Source organism: Capsicum annuum, chromosome 8 (genome assembly GCF_002878395.1).
Source record: "Capsicum annuum cultivar UCD-10X-F1 chromosome 8, UCD10Xv1.1, whole genome shotgun sequence".
In the NCBI taxonomy this organism is placed as follows: domain Eukaryota; kingdom Viridiplantae; phylum Streptophyta; class Magnoliopsida; order Solanales; family Solanaceae; genus Capsicum; species Capsicum annuum.
In genome coordinates, this window is record NC_061118.1 from 154850126 (window position 1) to 154874461 (window position 24336).

Genomic DNA, 24336 nt, shown 5'->3' on the forward strand with positions numbered 1-24336 from the left:
CAGAGAGACGAATGCAGGTTGGGGAAAATGGGCTGATTTCGCCACCCCAAAATATAACACTTATTATATACAGATGCAGACAGTGCCTCTTCTATTTTTCTTTCCTGTGGTAACATAAAGAAAAAAAACCTCACAATTCAATAGATATCAAATGCGTAGACACTTGGAGTGGATAAAATTTTAGCACAATCACCACGGGTGACCATCACCAATTATATCCTATGCATAGCATTTTTCCTTTAAGCCCATTTCTGGAGCAGAAAAAGTCTTTAGCATAATAAGCCGAAGAATGATACCAGTTGGTAATTTTAACCTCTTATATAATTGGAAGTCCATAACATTTTAGCTAGTCCAATGGAAACAGAAGATTCAAGCGGCAGCTTAACTTTGTAGGTTCATAAAAACAATCTGCATCGAATGGGAGCTGTAGCAATTGATCAATTCACGAATGAAGACACTTTTACTAAACAATATTTTCACAAGCATCGTTTGTTTACTTACACATTCAAGCTGTTAGTAATAAAATTGACACGAGCATATGCATCAGGACTGTCTTTCTTGGTCAGTAAGCATGGAGGACAAACAATTATCAGCACAAACTTTTACTGTTTTCAAAACATCTACTAACTATCGGTACAAACATCTTGCACACTTCTACAGCAATATCCGCTGCAGATTGAGAACCAAGCATGTTCCCACGCCAGGCAAAAAATATATCAGCATATACTAGGTTACCAGATTAAGCAGTTATTGTAGGTCTACTAGGTCTTTTCCCTTCCATGGCATCTTTCTTCCTCCGACACGTTGCACAAAGGAATGGGCCTTCCCATGGCTTTGATGCAGGTGAAAAGAAAGGGCCTGAGTTAACAGATAAGCCCTCACTTGGAGGTTGATCTGCTTGGCAAACAGCACATCTAAAGAGTCCAGAGTTAGGATCCAGAGGAAAATCTTTACCAAGCCTGCAGGGTTAGAAAAGGAAGAAAAAGTTAGGGCGCCTCACAGCCGCAGCTAAAATGTCAAAAAAGCATGGATCTGGTATACACTGAAAAATAACAAAGGTGTAATACAATGGCTGTAACTATCCATGTGGTTTACAGTAAAATGCATTCGAATCTTGTGTTGATGTGCCATCCCTTTCCATTTTTCTGTAATCTTTATTCAGCAACACCAACCACAACGCAAAATAACATCTTCTCAAATTACATTAACAGATTGGTCAACATAAATCTATGCCTGATAGACAAACTGAAATTTTCATGAATTGAGTCTATTCTTAAATGTGATCCAACTAAAATATACCAGTGATATATCTGCACGAAACAGCAGCATCTCCTCATCACCAAGTAGAATTTAAGATTAAACTTCCTATCTATATCTAGAACTAACAAAGAAAAGTAGCTGCTCGTTTTTTGGGGTTCTTGTCAGAAAATTAGTGTTTTGATAAGGACATCATGGTACGCTCAACATTCATGAAAAACTTATGAAATGATCTTCTCTAGCCTGCCTCACAAAGTTGAAATTGCAGAATGCTTATTTTCAAAAGTTTTAGCTGTTGTTTGTATAATTTCTTCAGAATTTACTCACATTATGTTCAGGTTTAATGGAATATCTACCATTATATACCACTAGAATATTTTTTTTCAACGTTAAGTCTTCTCAACACCATTGACATATCTAACTGTAGATTTGCATTTCATCTCACCTACATTGACATTCTAAAAGTATCCCTGTCCAACAGTTACAGTTAACTCATGCACCAACACAAAAGTTCTTTTCCCTGTACATCACAGCATAACCTATGTGGCACAGCCGAATAGTAACGGACCTCATAGATAAGTTGTCGGTTATCAAAATGCTAAAGTATATGCTCAGAGAGAAGTGCATAGCTATCAACTATGATTCTGAAGTATTGTGATTTTAAGTATAGTTTTGATAACCAGGATGAAGTCATCTAGTAATTATGTCAACAAGATCAAGAACGATTGTGAGAATAGAAGACAAATACACATAACAATGCCCCAGGTTTAGATCAAACCATGTGTAGCTGCCCAAAATTCTCAAGCATTTCCGACAGTAAAGCAAAATAGACAATAGTAAAATATGCAGAAGTATCAGTAACTTTTACTATTTGTCCAATATTTTGAAAAGAAACAACTACAGGGTTATAAATGTCAAAAATTTTAACAAGTGCTGTGGATAAAAACATAATCATCCCTCACAAGTTTTAATATCTAAAATTAACTTAAATAGTTAAATTCCCACAATTTAAGGTTTACCTCAATAAACAAACTTTTCTACTACTTTATTAATATTTTCTGCTACTATTACTAATATAATATTCCCTTTAAATTAACCATCCAATCACTACTCTTTAGTGAAACTATATGAAAAGAAATCTAAGAGAGGGTAAAACACGTAAAACTTCTATCTGAAACATTAGTAAAATCACGGCATAAATTCTATTTGTCATATAACAAATAATCCACATCCAGAAGAACTCAAATGCTCACAAGTAAGATATGGTAGAATGACTAGAGTCAATAGATGAAGCATGAGGTAAAAGCTTCTGACAACAAGATTAATACATCATAGAATGTCTCCTCCAACTAGGACACTTTTATGCAACACATTTTACTTTCCCCGAAGAAAACAGAGTATGAGGAGAAGTTTTGCATTTTGTTTTGCAAGTACGAGTTATAAGAAGCTATTGTTCTATGAGAAATAATTTTTCCCTTTCCAGGATAAACCATAGACAAGCCAACCAACCAAATGCAAACCACATTCAGGAATTAAACAAGGATATATCGTATAGTGGAAATACACAGTACCTCTCAGCAAGCATCGCAGAGCCCTCTTCAAACAATTCTTCCACGACACCAACCGCAGAAAGCTTATTAGATCTTGCGTTTTGTGATCTCCTCCCAAAGAGAAAAGAAGTGAGCACATTTTGCTTCTTCCTAGGTGTTGGAGGCAAGATAGGATGGTCATAAGGAATAATATCAACAACCAAGCAGGTTGTATCATCCTTCAGACCTCGTGACCTTAGAGCCTCCTGAGTTGTAAAACCGTTCATAGTTAGAGAAAACCTCAGAGATCAAAAAATATTTGAATGAAAGAGAATTTATAATCATTCACACCTTCACAACCAGCTTTGCCGCAAGTTCAGCCGGTAAACCTCTACAAGATTGTGCTGCCGAATCCGATGATAAAGCATCCCATATACCATCCGAGGCTATTATAAGCCTCCCCCCAGCATTTGAAATCTAATAACATATTTATTTCCAATTCAGATTCTAAAACATATACATAAATGGAATTAGCTAAACAACAAAAGTCAAAGTTTTAATGATAAGGTTACAAACCTTAACTTGCTTGACATGAGGTATTGGAACGATAAACTCCCCAACATCTGTATCACCAATAGACCTTGAAAGGCACAACCCACCAGGCCAGCAACGCAGAGGTCCAACCTATAAACCAAGTGTATCTCAACATCAGGATAACTTTTCCAAAGCTTTATAGCAATAATTAAGAACACAATTTCAAATTTATTATATGATTTTACCTCATTACCCCCAAAAACATTGAGTCTTCCTATTTCACCACCACTGGCAGTTACACGCTGCCGTTCCTCCTCATTCTCTTCTAATCGATGGTCAACAGTCAACAAAGAAACCACACCTCCTTGGGTGTCCAGTATGCACCTAGAATCTCCAACTGATGCAACAGTGATTGTCCACCCATCGATCACAACAAAAGTCACAGTAGTCCCAGATGTTTCACCTGTCAAGAATATCAAAATTGTACTGAGAACACCTAAATGACAAAAGCAAGGGAACAAAACCCCTCGAAGCAAAAATACTAGAGCCGGAGAACTAGGAGCGTGCCTTTTTGCTGAAACTCTATATCAGTTTTCACAAAACCGGCAACTAGTGCTCGAGGAAGTGCTTGAAGCCACTCTTCTCTACTAACTCCTTCAGGAATAGCACTCAAAACATTTTTCAATAAATTCTCTTTGGCGAATATAGCAGCTGATATACCATTATGCCCATCAAAAATCTACTCAACAGAAACCAAAATTCAGCAAATTCATACAAAAAACCAACAATGCACCTACACCACAAGCAATTAACAGATTCAATAAACACAAATGTCATGAAATTACCGCGAAAACTGAAAAAGAAGTCAACGGATTTCCCGGAATCCTCTGACAATCAGGTTTAATCAAGAAATAATCTTCCCCTTTTTTCGCTAAAGCAGCTTGCCCATACTTAATTGTAGGCTGTTCCACTTTATCACTCCTCAACTCCCGACCAATAAGTGTCCCTAACGGTACCGGAGTTGTCTTTTGCTTCATCCTCGTTATCTCCGCTTCACTCATTCTTTCCCTCTTCCGACATTATGCAAATCCTAAAATTCCCCAATTTCAAAAAGCAAAAAAACGAAAAAAAAAAAAAAAAAAACACTCGTTATCCACACTGATCTGTAAAACCTTGTTCCACACAATTTAGTAGCAATGTAGCACAAAAAAGTCACTACTTAAAAACCAAAATGTGAATACAAATAGAGAGAATTGGGAACCCTAGAGAGACTTACAAAGAAATGGTGGACTCTGGAGAAGAAATTGAAGCATAAAAAAAGGGCAAATAGTGATAAATTTAGTTGGGTAATGAGCTGGATCCGAATGTTGAAAAGGAAACCCTAGTGAGAGAAAGTGAATTGATTGGGGAGAGAGAGAAAGGAAGGAACGCGGGGAGAGAAAAGGTGGGTTACGGGCAAAGCCTTTCCGTTTCTGATATTTGTTTTTTTGTAATTTGATTATAAGTTGTATAAAATGTCCACATAATAAACAGCTAATAAAGGTATTTTTATAGAAAGTTGTTTAATATGGTAAACCATTATGTGAAATTGTATTTTTTGAGAAGTACATTTAATGATTTTGACTAGATGATGTACAGATTAGAGAATATATGGTTTCTTCCAAAAGTTTTAAATGTTGTTTTGACAATTGTGTTTATTTTCTTCGACCTTAATTATTTTCTAACGTGAAATTTGTGGTTTTCTTTTTGGTAAATCAATTTAATTAGTAATATTTTAGATTATTTTCTTATATAGAAAACATTAGTTTCAGAAAATTTGTTACTTTTCCGCTTTCATGAATAAAAATGCGTGTATGATAACATATTTCGGTATCGTTTTTGAGTATATGGCAACTCAATACGTATCATTGATTTTGTTCATATATTTGAATAATGAGAATAGAATGCATAGTGTTTAATCGTATTTCGTCATCTAGTGCATTTACATTGTAATGTTCAAGAAATATGACCTAAAGTAGGAAAGAGTAGGTGTTTGGTCAGATCAATCAAGTGATAAGGACAAAGATTTTACTTCACTAAGACGGAGTTGTTGTCGATTGAGAATTGGCTGAGGGGCATTTTTCATTTATAAGAGAAGAGATTGTAGCTCGATCCAAATAGGCCTGCGAAAGACAAATAGGCTAGCACGTGGGTTATATCGATCAGCTTTGAGCTATCGAGTGATGATTGATCGAGGGACTTCCATCATGTAGCTGGGTACAAATAAGTCAGTTAAGGACGATTAGGCACGGTGTCAGGAGTGAGACGTATGTTTATTGTGGTAAACATTATTCTGTTAGAACCTTCAATCGGAGTTGTTAAAGCATTGCGATGCATTTCCTTACTATCAAAGTATCAATCATTACTCAAAGTCTCAAACAAAAATTATGAAATTGTCTAATTGTGCAAGGAGCATTGACTTCTTCATACTTTATTTGTTTTGGAATTTATACAAATGAGGTTAAGATAATCTTGAAATACATCGTGTCAATCATGAAGAATTCTCAAAGATAATTCCCCCATCAAGTCACTATATTGAGACCTAATCACCATACAATTTTTTTTTTTTGTTCAAGAATTCTGGTTGAAAATTAGTACTAGCTAAATAATCTATAAATTATAAAATCTCCAAGAAGCAATGCCTAGATGTAGACATGTAGTAAATATTATTTTTACCCCATCTTCGTTGGACATGAGGAATATATTGTACGTAGTCGATCTATAGAGTACTATAGTAACTGTAAATTGTTCGATGCACAAAATCAAAAGAAATCCATGTAATATGTCATGTTCTTGGTTGATAATGGATGAAAATTGGCATCATATGAATAAAATATTCCAGAATATTCATCCTTCTGTCCACATCTAAAAGATAAATATTCCCTTTCTCTTTTAAGAATATTAGTATACTATTTTTTGACTTATGTTTATCACCCTTGTGTTGGGGCCAAATTAAGGTAAACATTTATCGGTAGTATATGTTTACATCAATTCAATTTTAAGAATATGTGTTTTGTGTTTGTACATAGACTTTAGTATTTAATCATGATTAACATTTATTTTCATCTCACTAAATTATTTAACAATTGTAAATTTATATAAATTAATGTAATTTCAAGTATAGATAAAGTATTTACCCTATATTAATCTTCTTTGTATTGTTTCCATTTATCAAAAAAGATTCTCCCTTCGTCCCAAATTGAGATGACACATTGATTAAGAAAAATAATTAACAACATAGTCAGTTTATCATAGTATCTCTATTAAATGATGTTTACATTTTAATTTGAAGAAAAAATAATTAATGCAAAGGTAAAATAAAGATAAGTTAAATGAGAAATCAAATTAAGAATTTTGGGATGAGTAATTTGGGACAGAGAAGTATTACATATGGCTCAAACTTCACTCTTTAGTTTGATTTTTATGACTCCTATATCCTACTCAGTTATTTCTTAATTTTTTTTTTTTATATATTACAAGAATTTGTAGTTACCTTAGAAGTGATTTCACAATATAAATGTTTATTCTCTATACACCTAGGAAACTGTGTTTGGCTGGCAAAAATTAGGTGAGTTTAGGATAAAGAAATCATGTGTCAATCTTAGAAAACACGAAGCCAACTATAGAATTTGGAATCCAGAAGGCAAACAGATAATAAGAGCAATTTAATTAAGAAGATTAACAATGAGAGACATCGAACCGGCCAAGGCATTCTTTAATCTAATCAGTCCATTAATTGGTAACGATAAGCTCTTACTTCAAGGGCTTAGATAAATCGAAAATCATTACTTAAAGTATTAATTAACTGTTTAAAAAGCAAAAGGACATGATGATTGAGTATGTGGTTTGTGTTATCTCGCAAAGGAATTAATGGTTGATCCTACCAATAAGAATATAAGATCATAACGTCAACTGTCCATTTGCACTTAATTTAATTGACAAATTTATTTGTGGAATCACTAGATATTAATTATCGTTAAACACGCTACAAAAATATTTTTTTCTCTTTAGTCATGCCTAGATTAATACAAAAATTATTGTATGGTATAAAGTCATGTATTATCTTATTAGCAATTCATTTTACAGATGGCAATGATTCCTTTTCAGTATATTATTTTCTGCCTGAATGCCGAGGATATACCTCGCTTTATTTTCTTTATATTAGCAATTCATAATGGCAATCAAGGATTTTTAGAATATGAATGTATCTTTTATATATATATATATATATATATATATATATAGTGAGAATTAATTTCTAATGCTCAACATAAAGAATTTAATATTGAACCAAGTGCACTATTTAGTGTTCTTGTAGTATTGATGCAATAAATAATATTATACTAATTTTAGAAAATATATATATAAAATAATTAGTTTTATGGAGAAACCATAAGTTCACATGCCTCATTTTATTAATGTAAATTTGCCCCTGACAACTTCCTGCATTTACTTGTTCAATATTGACTTGACACATCATAATTTTACTGTACACCCTTTGGATATAATAAACGCAATGTTATCTGAAATAACTATAGTTAATGATAATGTTAAGTCATGAACTATGTGATAAATTATCTTTTGACTTTTTAAACTAGACAAATAAAAATAAATAATATATATTTTTCGTATTAATGATAGACAAGTAAAAATGACTGGAAATAATGGTGGATCTAGGATTTAAAAATAGTAGGTGCTTAAAAAATTAAAAAATTGAAAAAAAATAAAAATTCACCTCAATGAGGTTTGAACCGAGGCATCCCTTCTGGTGGAGAACATTAAAGTCAATCTAAATACCAATACACCCAACCAAATTTTTGTTTAGTGTGTGCTTTTATATATTATACACCTATTTTTGTATATTTTCTATATAATTTTACCTATTATACGTCGAGTTTAGCGGGTGTTGAAGCACCCCACAAATGAGAATGTAGGTCCGCCCCTGATCGGAAGGAGTATTTTGTTTTTTGCTTTTGTTTGTGTGCCTTTGTTTAATTACCCCATAGAATAATCAATAATATGTGCATGTTATAGAAGTTGATAGCTATTGCAAACTAAACGAGAGACAGTAGAAACTTTTAATGCTATTCAGTAGTTCACATTGCGAACAAGAAAATGATGAAATTATAAAAGCTAATGCTCGGATCTGGCTAATACTATATGAAATTATAAGAGCTACATGAATAGATGATGAAATTGCATTTGACATGTTGTTTTGATTAAAATTTAAATGACAGTAATAAAAGAATGTTAAGTAATTTCTTCTCATACATGTAGTAAAAATAAATTACCTGATATCATAACCGTACGTAGAAGATAACGAGTATTTTATACATTTTCTGTATAATCGGGGTGTATACGAAAACTATTCCGATCACTACCATTTATATAAATATACAAATAAACTAAAACGCTTTCGATATCATTCATTCGTCTCGAGAGTTTGATGATGGTGAGGCAGGAACTAGTGGGGGGGAAAGTAACATGCTTAGATATTGCTGAAAGGTAAAATTAGTGTGGTCTGTCTCTTTTGTTAATTTATTTATGTAGGGAAAAACACTTGGACATACTAAGAGACGATTTAGATGAATTTATAACTAATGATTTATAAATATGCATAAGTTATTTTTGACACTAGAAAAAAAAATGTTTTACAAAAGTATATTTTAAAAGTTATTTTTACTTTAAAACATCTAAAATAAATTAATCCAAACATGAAGCATTATGTGATCAAAGAGAAGGATTTTATTGGTAATTGTGTCTTAAGAATGGTGTCCAATCAAAGCTATAATCCAATTTTTTACATTTTACAAGTTTAAGAGTCAAGATGTAGGTGATGATTAGGTAGGAACCATATGGAAGTAACATGCTTAGATGCAAAAAGGGTAATTAGTGGTGTCTCCCTTGATTAACTTAGGTAAGAAATTATGATGTTGTGGGGCAACACCAATAATCATTTGAATGGGCTCTTAGTTATTGAAAGAGAAATATTTTCTTGGGTCTAGTTCGGAGAATAAACTAACAAGCACACCTTCATCAATCAGAGATCTCGAATTTGAATTGCGTAAATATTTTTCATTTTAATGAATTAAATTCCTAAAAGAGATACTTGACACCGAATGAAAAATCATAAAATAATATAGCCATTCTCAAAGCTTTTATCAAAAGTTTCCAAGAAAAAAATGTGTTTAGAAGTTGATTTACACTACAAGAAATTGGGATAGAGATTTAGGAACTTGATCTCATCCATTTCTTCTTTTTTTTCTTCACGTATTATATATATATAATAAAATATAAATAGATGTACATCATGAACAACTATAGTTGATGGTGATTGATGAAACAAAAAAACAAAGATATATAGTTGATCTTTGGAAGAAATCTAAAATTTGCTACTCCTATCTAGAAATATGGTTGATCTTTCGGTTACAAAACCATGTGAACAGCTACCATTGATAGTGATTTTTTTAAAAATTCACAAAATTAAATAAAAAGCAAAAAATAGAAAATGTAATTGTTCGCGGAGATTTCTAGCCTGTTTGATCAAAATTCTAAAATATACTTATTCTTATAAAGTATTTTTTCAAAAAAAAGAAAAACTTTTGTGCAATAATTAGTGTTCGATTAAATTTTTTAAAAGTGCTTATGCTATTTGAGATTTTTTTTTAACTTTTTAAAAACAAGTTTTGATACTCTTCATAAACACTTATTTTATTTTTCAAATGTTTGATTGAACACCTCACTTTTTAAAAATAAATATTTTTAGCTTTTCAAAAACTTGACCCAACATGCTATATCTTTATTTCCACTTTCAAATTACTTGAAATATTTATTTGAATCGTATTATCTAACAGAACAATCTCTAGAGATAAAAAAGACTTCAAAAAAAGATATTCCCATAGCCGACAGTAGTGAGACTAATCCTCCGTTCCTACTATCAGCGCACTAAACGATAGGAAACTGACCACAGAGTTTTTCCATAAAGTTTTTTCCATTCGTCAGAGGTGGGAATCGAACCCCCAACTTCTTACTTAAGGGGTAAGATGCTGAACCACTACATCAACTCTTTGTGGTTGAAAATTACAATTGAATATGTTATCGTTGGTCTATGAATATGGAAAAATTGGCCAAAAAATTAGTAGTTGATTGTGTTTGTTGAGGGTCCTTAAAAAAGGAAAAGTGGAAAAAGATGGGTATGAGGATTTTGCTGACATGGCCATGTGTTTTTATGGGACCCACACGGGATTTTGTAGCACCTATCATGGAGGGGTCTGGACATAGCTGTACAAACTCTATGTAACGTATACAACTTAGAGAGTTTTTTTTTTCTTCCACCCAAAATATAATTTCTAGTTCGTCAAGTGGACTTTGTTCTCATCTTACTTAAAAAAGAAAAACATGACAAATTTGAACATCACAAAATGGAATTTTTTTCGTCCTCCATTCTTGTTTGTGTCATGGTAATCACCAATATAAATATAGAATATATTTTGAATTATCTTATTCTTAGTTATTTAATGTTGTGATAATTTTATAACATCACTCAGACTAACAATAATTGTTGTAGGATGAATAAGATTCCTCCCCTCCCAACCTTTACAACACGTTTTCTCTTAAAATGAACCTTATGTGTCGTGAATTTGTATTAATCGAGAATCCATTATTGATATCGAGGACCTATTGGGAAAGAAATATATACAAATATCACTTAGAAGATTTGAGTTTGAATAAAGCAAACCTGTTTTGTAAAACTAATCTACTATTGAATTTTATATCAATAGCAAATGTCACTTGGATATTTCCCTATCATGAGCGCACTAACTTCTGATGATGAACCAAATTGGCCCCATATGTAGCATATATAATCTAATTGTTATTTTGGAGCAGTTAGTCCATGGATATATAATAAAAAAAAAAAATATAAACATAATCAAATTAGTTATTTAAAAGTCAGCTGCAGAAGAGTAATCACTTTAAAAATCCATCAAAATGTGTAAAAATATTATTTACATTAACAGTGGTATAACACTACTGCTACTTTAAATTGAGAATTAAAACAAAAAAAATGGTAGTAATAAAGATAATAAAAAGAAGTGGAGTATAAATTTGTTATCAATATTGACAAAACAAAGTTGGGGCATTAGGCATTATATTGTTCTAGGACTAAAATATGTGATAGAAAATACGAGGATTTTTATGTGCATGCGTATATATATGGACCATGCAACACATAATAACAGCAATCCTTTAGCTAGTGGCTCATAATTTTGGCCAACTTTTTTCACTTAAGATTTGATGTCATCCTTAATTATATATTCGTGACAAAATATTACTTATCCTTTGTACAATGTACTCAAGCCTAATGTCTCCAAGAGACAACTTGTGATCAATGGGGTGAATCAATCTTACTATGATTATTGTTCTCTAAAAAATAATTACTAGTTCATAATTGAGGAACTTAAAGTAAATTAGTGAGCTACAAAGAAAATAATTTTGAAAATTTGTATGAGGAGGAAAATTAAATTCCATATATATAAAGAGGAAATAGACACAAGTGACCGAAAATTCTACTACATAGGAAATCAGAAAAGGAGAAATGAGAAATTAAGTTGGACAGTGAAAATAGAACTCACATTTGTCAAGTAAGGAATTCAACAGATACCACTTGACTATAAGCTTTGGGGGTGGGTGACTTATTAGATTGATCTGCAGTATGTTTAATTTGTAAAGTTGGCAAATGGACCCAAACACATAAACCAGATAACATGAGTATTCTTAAATGCTTGTTCCAATCCTGTTTTCATTTCAATCAATTGGTTCAACATACCAACAAAATTTTAGCTCATCCACCAAGGATTGCTTGCTCTACCCACAACAACAAAAAAGATATACATCTTCAGTAGATTGTTTGAGAGGGTATATATAAGCATAGTATTGAATGAAGTGTATATAACTAATACATATATTAGTTATACCGAATTAAATTTACAATCAAATATTATACTATTCTTGTATATTTTATCTAATAATACACGCTATCAAACGACCTCTAACTGTTTGATATGCACTTATGAGTTGACCATGGTGTTTGACTTTGTGAAGTTTAACAAGTTGGCCAATAAGTTCTTGGTGGGCTTTTAATTTCTCTTTTCAGCTGGAAACTAATGATTAAAGGGATGTATATTGGGCTGTACCAATTTTGAGTGGGCTTTAGTGGGCCTCAGAGAGTCAGAGGGAAATTACTCCGAAAATTTTCGGTGGTTGTCTTTTTCCCTAACAGCTATTTAGTAGATAACATTTTTTTTAAAAAAAAAAATTATTTTGCAATTTATAGACTTTTCATACGATGGTCTAAATTTTTTCTCAAGCTAACTGAAAATCTTATGAGAAAGTATTAGATCACGATCTAAAATTTTGTAAGTAGCCTAACATTTGCTTTATAAGATTGAAAAATATATGAGGGAACATTAAATCTGAGTTTAAGGTATATTCGCATAACTTTTAAAATTTGGACACATTGACGTAAAAGAACATTTGCTTAGATCAGCCAGACTACTGGACTCCAAGGTTGAAACTTCAGAAGTAATTGGATTTATTGGGGAGAAAGCCACTTTAAGTCTCTTGTTTAAAACATAGCCAGTATTCTGCAATATAGTTAAGAAAAAGCAACGGGGATACATATTGCAAACTTCAAATTTCAATTACTAATGGCGGCGACCAGTTTCAAGATATGCATTATTGTGGTCACCAAATCATAAGAAGGCTACTACTGTTACCTTTTGTATTCTAAAGTTTCTTTCTTATCCTCCAACTACATGAAGTTAGAATCAAAATAACTGAACTTTGATCTGACGTGAAAATGACACAGAACACTCATCCTAAAGTTTGTACTACAAAATAGAAATTCAAATTTAAACAAGTGGACCTTGGCCACTCAAGTAAGTTGTAGCTACATTTTAAGTACTTTGCAAATGTTTACACGGTATTTTTTTTTTAAAACGACTCCAAAAGTGGCTACTAGTGCACTTAGGCTGAGGTAATTGGTATCTGTAATTCTATTAGTATTTCTCTTCATTTTTCGGCATTTTTTACATTCCTCAGTCCAAAGAATGGGGAAAAAATGAAGAACAAGCCAACAACCATATAAACAACTGAACACTCATCAGTGGGAAACCAAAACAATTTTCAAGATCACCACTGAAGGAAAAGATGGCAATTGAAGTTATTGCCACACCCTTGCTGCTCTCTTTCACTCTCAAACAATGCAGAGCAAAAGATTGACAAGAAAGAAAAAGAAAAAGAAGATATACAAAAGCACATCTTAATTGCTTAAGCCTCAAACTCAGCTAAGTCGCAACATATATCACTTCCCACTTGCTGTTTTTCGCTTTCCTTCTAAGGCAGCCGCTCTTCCCGTCTTTGTAGAAGGTGAGATTAACCCACTAGAAAGTCTCCTGGTTGGTGGTGGAGGAATCAAACTCCTGCATTGATTTACATAGGAACAGGTTAGTCATAAAGTGATCAGTAAAAATGTGGATGAGCACCACAGTGCATTGTTAGTTCATTTCACATAGTTGGCCTATAGAAAAGTTCATTTGCTAAAGGATTATTGTTGTTGCAGAGCTAATAAACAGATAAAAGCGTTCTGCTGAATCAGTTTAAGCTTTTAGGTGAACACAAAAACTTCTATAGACAATGGATGATGATATAAGCAGCTCCTCAGATAAGGCATGCCCAAAAATAACAAGTTAAATGCACTCGTCAGCTATGATACCTTATTTCCGACTTCTTCGCTTGCTTAGGACTAGGTTTTTTGAGTTTGGATCCCAGTCCATTGGGTGTCTGACTAACTTTCTGAAGATTCGATTGACAAGTGTATTCAAGCTCAGAAGTCTCGCTTGTTGCAGCTTCCAGGTCATCAAAATCATCTACTGGACCTGCTTCAGACCGAGTCCTACTTGCCTCGTAGTCTTGACCGTCCTTTTTATTTCCTGCAACTTTGTTTATAGATTGTTCTGGATACACCTTTGAACTATCAGGTGAGCATTTCCTGTATAACAAGTCAGGTGAAATCCTGGTTTCTTCTTCCCATCCTTTTAAGAAACTACTTCTACTCAGACCATCTTGCTTGTTCACCATAATTTTGTCAACCCAATCACCAGAGACTGATTCTTTGTCGTCTTCCCTTGATGCAGGGCTATTGGCTGGTGCCCAGGGAGGAGAATTCATCTGAACTTCTTTGGGATCTAAGCTTCGCCTTCTCATTTTTGATGTAGATTTCTTCTTAACCTGAGAAAAGATTTGAAAACATCAACAACTTTGAGCTTCCAGGTGCAAGTAAAATGCATGGAGTTTAGTAATCTAAAATACTAATAATCATTTCAAGGTTTTAGAATGGATAGTGATTTAAGCAAAATAAACTCTTGTTCAACTTTCACTTTTTGTTTCTATTCTGTATCATAAAAATTACAATGTGCAACCAGTGAAGCATAAAATTTGAAATGTGTTAACTAATTAATATGTTTTATACCACGGTAAAAGCTAGATGAGGTATATACGAAAAACTGTACCTCTATGTTACTACCAACATCTTCCATACTATGCCAACTAGAAGCAAGAGAAGATCCGGAAGATCCTATTCTGACTCTTTCTGGAGTACTTGATCTGGAAAGTGGACGGTGCCCTTGTTCTTCCTCCTTCCTTGCTAAGGCTGCTTTAAGACTGGAAATCTGTCAAAGGGGAAAAAACTACGAGTTTGATTAATTTAAAATTAGACAAAAACTAGAAACAGTAAGTCTTTCGAAGAAAACAGTTATCTTATCATCTACAATTATAGACTTGATGTGAAAAGCAGTTCATGCCTACAAATTCACTGAAAACCAAACATATCGCAAATGTGAAACCTGTTCTCTTAGTTCCCTGACATCAGAACCCTCTTTGTTCGCCCGTGCACTACCAAGCTCAACTGTAGAAACTCGTTCAGCGAATTTCAGTGTGCTGAGTGTTTCTCCAACAGCATTAAGTTCAGGACTTATATGAACAAACATCAAAGTTTTTGCTTGGCCTCCTGATAGGTAGGAAAAGAAGAAATTGAATAGCAGAAATAAGAGAAATAAACGTTTAATGGCTACAGAACACAGGATCTTACCAAGAGAATCTTGAAGCAACTGTGTAAGCTTACTATTCCTGTAGGGAACATGTGAGTTCTTTTGGGCAAGTGAAGAAATGACATCTCCTAAAGCAGAAAGAGACTTATTAATATGTGTAGCCTCCTTCAACCTATCACCAAGCGCCTCTGACTTGTCCGCTCTTTCACTTCCTGCCAGATCAACAAGGTGCAAGGATCCACGAAGAATCGTACAAGATGTCATGTTTCTTCCTTGAACATGAACTGTAAGGCAACTGCAAATGTGCAAACATAAATTTTTATATAGAAAGGAAAAGAACTTAAATCAGCATCAACTTCCACCTTTCTCCTCAAGACAGGAATTTTGGAAAAGAGAAGTATAAGCAGCACCTGTGAGAGCGACTACTTCTTTCATTCATGGCAGTAGCACCCACTGCACGATTCTTGTGCCCAAGGTCCATCAGATTCAGCACATCAGAAGTTGATGTTACAGGAACAAGATTTGCATCAGGTACGTTGAAACCCTTCTGGGAACTGTTGCGGATTTCTACTGTATTTATAGGTTAAGTTCAAACATTTAAAAGGCCAACAAGATAGGAAGCTAATAGTAACATCAAAGAGCAAAGAAAAGAATAGTTGCGAAAAGGATATTTTTTGTTAACACCATCTGGGGTAAGGAGATCCCTGACTTGCTCATTATAAATTTCAACCATCTGAACTGAAATATCATAAGAAATGACATCTTGTCTTTGTTCTGAGATAATGAATAAATCACTCAATGCCCTGTAATTCACACCAAGGGTCTCCTTCGTGAGTTCTGATGGCCCAGTCTGTAGGTAAAGAAGTTGAGAACTATTAACATAATGCTTTTTGTTTTTTCTCTTAATCTGTGTTGCTCAAACTCTTCAAAAATGTTGTTAGATGCATGCCGGATCCTCTTAAAGTAGTGCAGGGTTTGGAGGATCCAACACGGGGTAAGGCAACATTTTTGAAGAGTCCAAGCAACATAGCTCTTAACCAAATGATATCCATGTATGTGATTAAAGGGGTTCGGTAACCAAGTTCAAATGCCTAACCATCGTATGTGTTTTCCCTGATCCTGTTTGGCCATAAGCAAATATACAGACATTGTAGCCATCAAGAACAGACCGAATCAAAGGTTGTGTATCTGCAAACACTTCCGCTGCATTATGATAAATAGAGGTGTTAGAATAAAATCTATACCTGCAATGTGCACGAAAAGGAAAAGTATAGAGAACTTAGCGACCTTGGGTTACAGAAGGACCAAAGATCTTGTTAAAGGTGAATGATTTCTTCCCCTCTTTTCCATGCTTTGAAGTAGTAGTTATTGTAATATTCCCGTCATCTATGTGATCCACAGTGCTTAGACTGTTTGGTTGGCCAGGCAAGAAAGGCCGTACCCGACAATACACTCTGATGTTCCCTGTCCAAATATGTAAATGTACACACGGAATAGTGGTTGATATCATCACAATCTAATAGCAGGATGCAATAAAATTTAAATTTTTTCTGTAAAAAAGTGTTACCTTTAAGGTCTTGCACTTGATTGTACAGCTTCCGATTCTCCTCCAGAACCTTTTGGTAATTTGAAGCAGCGTGAGCTAAACCATGCAGATGTTTGCCTATTCAAAAGAGATTTCAGTTGCTAAATCTAGTCACAATCTCAATTAGCATGAAATAGTTCAGTTTTGCTGTACCTAGATTGCTGACTTCCTCTTGATATTTCAGTTGAAGAAACTGCAAGTCTACTTTAGCAGCATGGAGAGTAGATTTCAATTGCTACAGATAATGAATATGGTATGTCAATCATTCAGTTGAACCGAACATACTTCATACTCGAATCTGCAACAGAATTCCCATACCTGTACTTCTTTATGTTGGTGTTCAACCAGCATCAGCTGCCTTACAACCTGTGCTGTTGATGCACCATCATCATCTATGTCTACCATGTCGCATGTCTCTTCATAGGGTGCTTTTTCTTCATCCTTGATGATTGCGACCTGTGCCTCCTCACATGAACCCTCCAAGGGAGATCCATCCGTTGTTGAAACAACTGTCTCTTTGTGGGAGGTCTTAGACTGTCATATCACCAAAGTATGTAAGACCCAACTTTAAGCAAGAAAACACATTGAGATACTTTCAGAATTTTTCAACTCCTAAACAGAGAAATCTGTTCTTTCATATTTCAGAAGCATGTAAGCAAAGAAGAAGTTGGAAGAAGTGCCATGTATACTATGTAGAAAAAATAAAAACACCAGTAAAGAAAGAGCTCCAACCTGTTCATTTTGGCTGGCAAGCCGATGCTCAAATTCTTCCATAACTTTGCTCAACATATTCTCCACAATCTGTCCAAAATGAGTAATTTGTTTCAGATAAGCAGAGCATCAACATTTTTTTCATCAGCGAACTCTATAGCCAATAGGATAGTAGAGGAAGAAGTGAACTAGATCCCAAAGTTTCAAGTTCATGTTCCTCTCAAGAGATTCCCCAGAACTTTGAGTGCACCAGAGTGTAGTAATTAGATAGCCTAGTATTGTAGTTTGCTACTGCACCGGGATTGGAGGAATATATGTTTCTAGGGTGATGCTAGACATATTTTTTCTCTTTTTAACCAGTACTGTCCATATAAACCTCAAAACTTATAATAGTCCATCTACGCTAAATTTGCTGTCCTTTACTCCTTTACTAAGCCTTTATGCTCTGAGGGAAGCCAGAGAGGTAAGCAGATTATGAGAGCCCTGCCTATGTTGCAAAGATTAAGTGTATTTATACTAGCCGGGCAGATTATTTGCAAACCGAACTATGTATTGAAAATCACATACAGAAAGATGGTTGTCATTCATAATTCCTTCCAACTTAACAAAGTAGCTGTGATGAAACGAAGTGCTTTATACACGAAACATATCAAACCCTCTTTTGGGAATCAAGCTAAGAACACTTACAAATGGAATATCTTCTTGCTTCTTGTCAGAGAGAAGCTCGTGAACAAGCATATGGAGGGAACTTGGATTAACCTGGAAATGAAAGATTAAGATATTTAGTTCGTACGACATATTTTGAGATACCAAACATTACAAAATGAGCTTACAAACCATTTCACGGGCATCATGCCCAACATCACTGCTCTCAAGAGACCTATCGTTGATAGATGAAGACCTTGAGATTGAATTCATGAATGGCTCGGAGTTTCTTCGGACGAATTGCTTTCCTGCAGGTGGCGGTTTTGAGTTCCCACTGTATTTCCATGATCCACTTCCACCTCCTTGTTTCCACTCAGCATAAGATTTCAATGCTAGCACACAATTGATTATTCTGGAAGATTTCCCTCCCTAATTCAGGAAATGACAAAACATTTCAAACTCAGGTTTGAGAGTGTTCAATCAACTAGCTTGGACCATAACTAACAAGATCGAACCAATAAGCATTAAATTATCCCCAAATCATGTACTTACTTTCTCCAAATCAGATGCTTCGAAAGAGGGAAGGCCCATTTCTTCTACTGCTACAAGGAAGTTACGGACATTTTCAAAGTATTGATATGCAGAAAGAGCTGCCCCATCAGGGACATTAGCAGAATCATGAGGTGCTTCAACTACCTAATATGCAAAATAGAACTATGTCACTGACTTGATGAAATTGATTAAGACAAAAGATGAAACCAGACGAAACAAAAGGAGCTTCATAAACCCGACTTTTGGCACAGCACCAGGATGAACTTTATTAAGAACATTGCAAAGTACGATTCCACTGCGCAATCCAAGTCTGAAGTCTTCTTCTGAAGGCTCTGCGGGCAAATCTTTAGCCGCAACCACTCCAATTGTCTTTCTGAGCCACCCTGCTGCCACATATCTTCTCAATGCTGCATTGTCACATTTCCAAACATACTCACTTACACTATAAGTGTATAGAACTTAAAACTCATGATTTTATAACAAGTACGTTATGGTATTCTTTGCTAAGCTATGACAAGCTCTCAGAAGAAATTCCGACGACTCTAGCTCAAAACTGAAAGTTTTCCAGCTTGTGCATTAGTTACAACAAATCTCCTTTCTTTTATAAAACCTTAAGGCAAGGCAAAACCTCCAGGGGATTCATATTTTCATATTTTATCTTCCGAAACGTTCCTTAACAATTTAAGCGATAATGTGTATGTATTAGTCTTTAAAGAGCTGCATCTTCCCCACCCGCCACAACTATTCACAATCACAGTACAAACTTTTCCCTCCACAACTATTCATGTATCAATCTTTCGTAAACAGCCTCTCTACCTGACAAGGTAGGGTTATGTTATGCGTACGCTCTACCTTCCTTAGACCCTATTTGCCGGATCATACCGGAACAAATTCACGTGGGAGAACGGTAAATAATTTCTTTTGTTTTTCTCATTTGATGATTGACCAGAAATCCGAAAGACCGAGAATCTTGGAAAGATACATTAAAAACTTTTGACAACAAAATAGGGTTCATCATCTCAAATGATTAGCATCAATATCAACGTAATGCAGTAATTGTTTTAATCATAGAAAAATAAATAGCGAATTGGTTAAAAAGATTGATACAATGAATAAAGGGGACATACAAGCTTCTTCAGCTTTTCTAGAAGCGAAATCAATGTCGCTGATTGGCTTCCCTTGTTGTTGTTGAAGAACATCCTCCACCACTGATGCCACAGATATCCCAAGAATCCCCTCTTCCCTACCCGCCATTCCCAAAATTCCAACACAACAAAAAAATAGGGGGAATCAAAAAAAAAATATATATGTTTTGAATCAAAAAATGTATCTGTGCATTGTATGTATGTATCTGTAAAGAATGTTAGGGAAGAAAGAAGGGCAAGAAAATGGAAGGGCAGTTATAGGAGGAGGAAGAAGAAAGAAAGTATTATTATTTTTATGATGATGAAACTGGGTTTGTTTGTTTGTTTTCGTTTTTTTTTTTGTTTGTTAAGTTTGGGTCAAATGAAATTTATTTTTGTGTAAAGGTTTATTTCCCCCCCCTCCGCCATCACCATGGCCACCTTTGCTTTTTGCTACTCTTTCTCTCTCCAACAAACACACGCACACGCACACACACACACTATAGGTGTAAGAAAGCTTATACCTGCTACCCTTACCACATTCCGAGCCGAAAGCTTCGGGTTTTCTAATGGTGCCTGTATTTTATAGTTTCGAAACTTTGTTGCTTTACCCTCCACGTAAAAAAAAATTGAAAAAAAAAAGATGAACGAATAAATTTGTAATTCCTTCTTAAATTAGATGAAAATATATTCATTATTTAAGCTAAATAGTTACTAAATGAAAATAACGTGATTACATGTTTTTTTTTTCCATAAGGAAATCATAGTCAACTTTAAGAAACATAGGCTAAAAAGTTGATTTAGTTAAACATTACCTTTTTTCCAAGAAAAATCTCTATATATAGCCTTTTTTGAAAAGAAATCATTTCAAAATAAGTGGATTGTGAAAATTAGATTGGTTGTGAATATTACAGCTTATTTTAAATGAATAAAATTAAAAAATTTATTATCTGATTCACCTTCCGAATTAAACGCTTATTAGGATTTCATTATATATAGTATATATTATATACTACTAGGTGTGGTGTGATTTTCATGACATTGTAGTTTTATTTTTTAAAAACTAAAAGGTCTAATTAAAGCAGAAGAAAATCTTAGAAACAACATATTTAATTGTAAGCCATTTGGATATCATAATTATATTTCTCTAATATAATATATTAATTCCCGAAGGGAAATGAGGCAGTGACGCCAATTAAGGTAGACTGGAATGTAATATATTATGGAATAAGCAAATCATTTTAACAATAACAAGCACTCTAAATGCATTATTGATTGTTTCCTTTTTACCTCTTTTATAGAAGAAGCTCCAGCCTCTATACATTTTTAGATATTGACTTTTATCATTAAAAATATGTTTGAAGGCAATTTCCTTTTTTTTTTTGTTTAATACGTGCTAATTAAAAATAATTCTAATTTGGAAAATTTATTCAAATCCTTGATAACTGAAAAATACAATTTAGGAGCTTTACTTTGAATATTGAATCTGTTAAAAGGTTTTTAAATCCCATAAAAGAATCATACAATGCATGCTTAATTACATGTTTATTATAGTACAATGTTTCTTTATTTTCAGAATAAAACAATCTATATACAGTCACTTTTGCAACTCCAATACTAGAACAAAATAGCATGTACGGTGAGGTATACTAATTGAGAGTCAGTTTGTAATGTTTTTCTGGTGATTAATAAAAAATTTCCTTTCACCCCCAAAAAATATATATAGCCACTTTTGTGTTAATGATATATTCTAGTTTAATCGTACATTAATGCAGAAAGCTATTCCTTATTTAATTTCTGCTCAAGTATCAATTTCATTTCCTTAAAAGCATCGTTTGATATGTTGGATAAGCACAGACAATTTCAAGATAAAAATTTAACTTTGCCTTACTCCTTGTTTAATTAGTATGAAATGAGTTATATTATGCATAATTATAATTAGCATGAGAACAAGTTATTCTATCTTGAGGTTGGATTAATAGTATTAGGATTAGTTAATCCAGAATAAAATATTAAAAATAACAAAAATATCCTTCAGCTCCCTCAATCCATTTTTCTACTAAATTAGATGAAAGATATTTTTATAAATAAACAACTTTTTTTTAAGAGGATTAACAATGCATGTTATTTTTCTTTTCAATCGCTTATTTCCATCTCTTTTTTTGTTGTTGTTGTTATTATTATTATTATTAGCAGCTAGCTTAATCTTGGTCCCCTCTTTTTATGAATGGAGTCCAGTGCAATAAAAAAAAAATGTAATCAACAGGCAATACTTAATAAATGTGACTTAAATAATTTTTGAAGATGAAGAAAGTTGGCTAAAGAATTAAAAGTAGCATGAAAATTGAAAAGTGCAGGATGCCTTTCCTTATGTTTAAAGACATATATAACGTGCTCGTATAATTAGTGCAAGACTTCATTGCTTTTTTAGCCATTTTTCTTTAGACATTTCTTAAGATCTGTGATTTTAATACTGAAGATGCATTTAATCCTGCCTCGTCCATGGATAACATTGAAATCTTTATTTAGATCATTTCATTATTGCCTCATCAACACAGTTCCATCATGATCCATCTCCAAAATCTAACAATGCATATTCTGTTTCTCTTTTAATTAAAGGTGCAATAATGTATATTCATTCAAAAAGGAGAAATACAAATAATTTAACTAGCCAAAGTCATATATAATTTGACTTGCCCGTCCAGTAGTATTTAGGAATATATATGGTCATTTTCAAGCATTAATTGAAACAGTTGTTACTGATGATCACTAGCCTAAGTTTCACCACAGTGTCTATATCATCAACCAAACCCTAACTGGGATAATAATTCTCCTCATTTAGTCTTATTCTTGATTGACAAGAGAAGAAGAGATAGGGAACTTGGTTCCCTTTTGCTTTCCAAGATATAATGGATATAACTTAGTTGATCTTATCCCTTCTTTAAAAATTAAATATTGAAATTAATTTGCTAAATAGTTATGCTGACCTATTAATTGTTCGCAATATGGTAATTTGTTAAATGGTCCAATATGGAGTAGTTTTGGTGGCCAAAATTTGACTTTGCACATCTCAATCGAATTAAAAAGTAATCAGTGAACACTATTTTTATGATGTTCCTTAATTGACCTGTAGGCATTTTATAGGCCAATTGACCCAAGAAGACTAAGTCAAACACTCAATGAGCATTAGACACGTCATAAAAGTTTAAAGTTGTAAAGCCTCAGTATAGAGTACATACAATAAAATTATGTACTGCATCGTACGGTTATTATAAATAAAAATTTGTCGTATTGGTTAGAAACAAAAATGGTTGTTACTGTAACAAAGAAGATGATAGTTTTATTTTTTGTTATTTAAAGAAAACTTTTAAAACTATGGTTAATTGACCAAAAATATTTTCAAGAAGTGGGGAACAGAAACTTGGAAAGCTAGGGAGAAGGGAGCATGTCAGTGAAAAAGGGGTCCTTTGCATATCTGTACATAACACACACATATACACACACTATAATCAAACTTAAATGTCTACAAACATATATATATATATAGAAAGTGGCAATAAGTTGGATGAGCAAGGAGTGTAGGGAAGGCTTTGGTCCAAGAAAGTTGAATTACATTATCTTGATACCCCTCACTTCTCAGACATGACAGGAATCAAAGAGGCATTTTTCATGGACAGGGCATTTGCAGCACATGCATGATCGATCAATACTATTATCAGATCATGCTTTCATATTTATGATGACCAAAACTCTATGTTTTATGTTAATTCAGGAATTTTCACAACAATATAATTCCGACTTTTATTTACTTATTCTATACATAAATCTGTTTTGGTCCTTACTTTAAAGCCTATCAGATGGGCCGGGCCGAGCTGGGCGCAAATTCGACCCGATCAACACACGGGCTGTAGGGTATCGGGTACCGGGCTGGATTATTTTTTGGTTTGAGCCCGATTAATCCGATCCGGATCAAATTCGGTCCGAGCCTGCCGGTTAACCTACCTGAATTTAAAAAAAAATAAAAAATTAAACATTTAAATTAGAAACTTAATTTTAATATATTATTAATTTACTATCAAATATTATTAATTTATTATATTAAGTAGCATATATTTTATTCTTTTATTTAAAGTATTACATATATTGAATGGTATATATCTTCTAAAATAGTATATATTTAACGTATACATGTGTATATGTTTTATAAATTAGTATATAACTATATATATATATATATATATATTGTAGTATAT

General features: G+C 33.4%; 2 protein-coding genes across 2 annotated transcripts; both read right to left on the bottom strand.

Moving 5' to 3' along the window:
* Window positions 1-433: 433 nt before the first annotated feature.
* On the bottom strand, window positions 434-4839 carry LOC107839658 (probable protein phosphatase 2C 5). The gene is made up of 8 exons (XM_016683235.2): window positions 4597-4839; window positions 4166-4410; window positions 3888-4059; window positions 3566-3783; window positions 3363-3470; window positions 3138-3263; window positions 2829-3052; window positions 434-959 (listed from the first exon to the last, which is right to left on the bottom strand). Exons 2-8 carry the CDS (start codon window positions 4379-4381, stop codon window positions 740-742), a joined length of 1284 nt encoding a protein of 427 aa, XP_016538721.2. The 5' UTR covers window positions 4382-4410; window positions 4597-4839; the 3' UTR covers window positions 434-739.
* An 8552-nt stretch (window positions 4840-13391) lies between these two features.
* LOC107839659 (kinesin-like protein KIN-14I) lies at window positions 13392-20593 on the bottom strand. Its single transcript, XM_047394735.1, has 18 exons — window positions 20087-20593; window positions 19200-19366; window positions 18960-19103; window positions 18600-18836; window positions 18450-18521; window positions 17784-17852; window positions 17370-17585; window positions 17205-17286; window positions 17034-17129; window positions 16754-16930; window positions 16563-16669; window positions 16138-16316; window positions 15877-16038; window positions 15508-15761; window positions 15263-15426; window positions 14930-15088; window positions 14134-14648; window positions 13392-13840 (listed from the first exon to the last, which is right to left on the bottom strand). The coding sequence occupies exons 1-18, from the start codon at window positions 20211-20213 to the stop codon at window positions 13723-13725; spliced, it is 3045 nt and encodes a 1014-aa protein (XP_047250691.1). The 5' UTR covers window positions 20214-20593; the 3' UTR covers window positions 13392-13722.
* Window positions 20594-24336: the final 3743 nt, after the last annotated feature.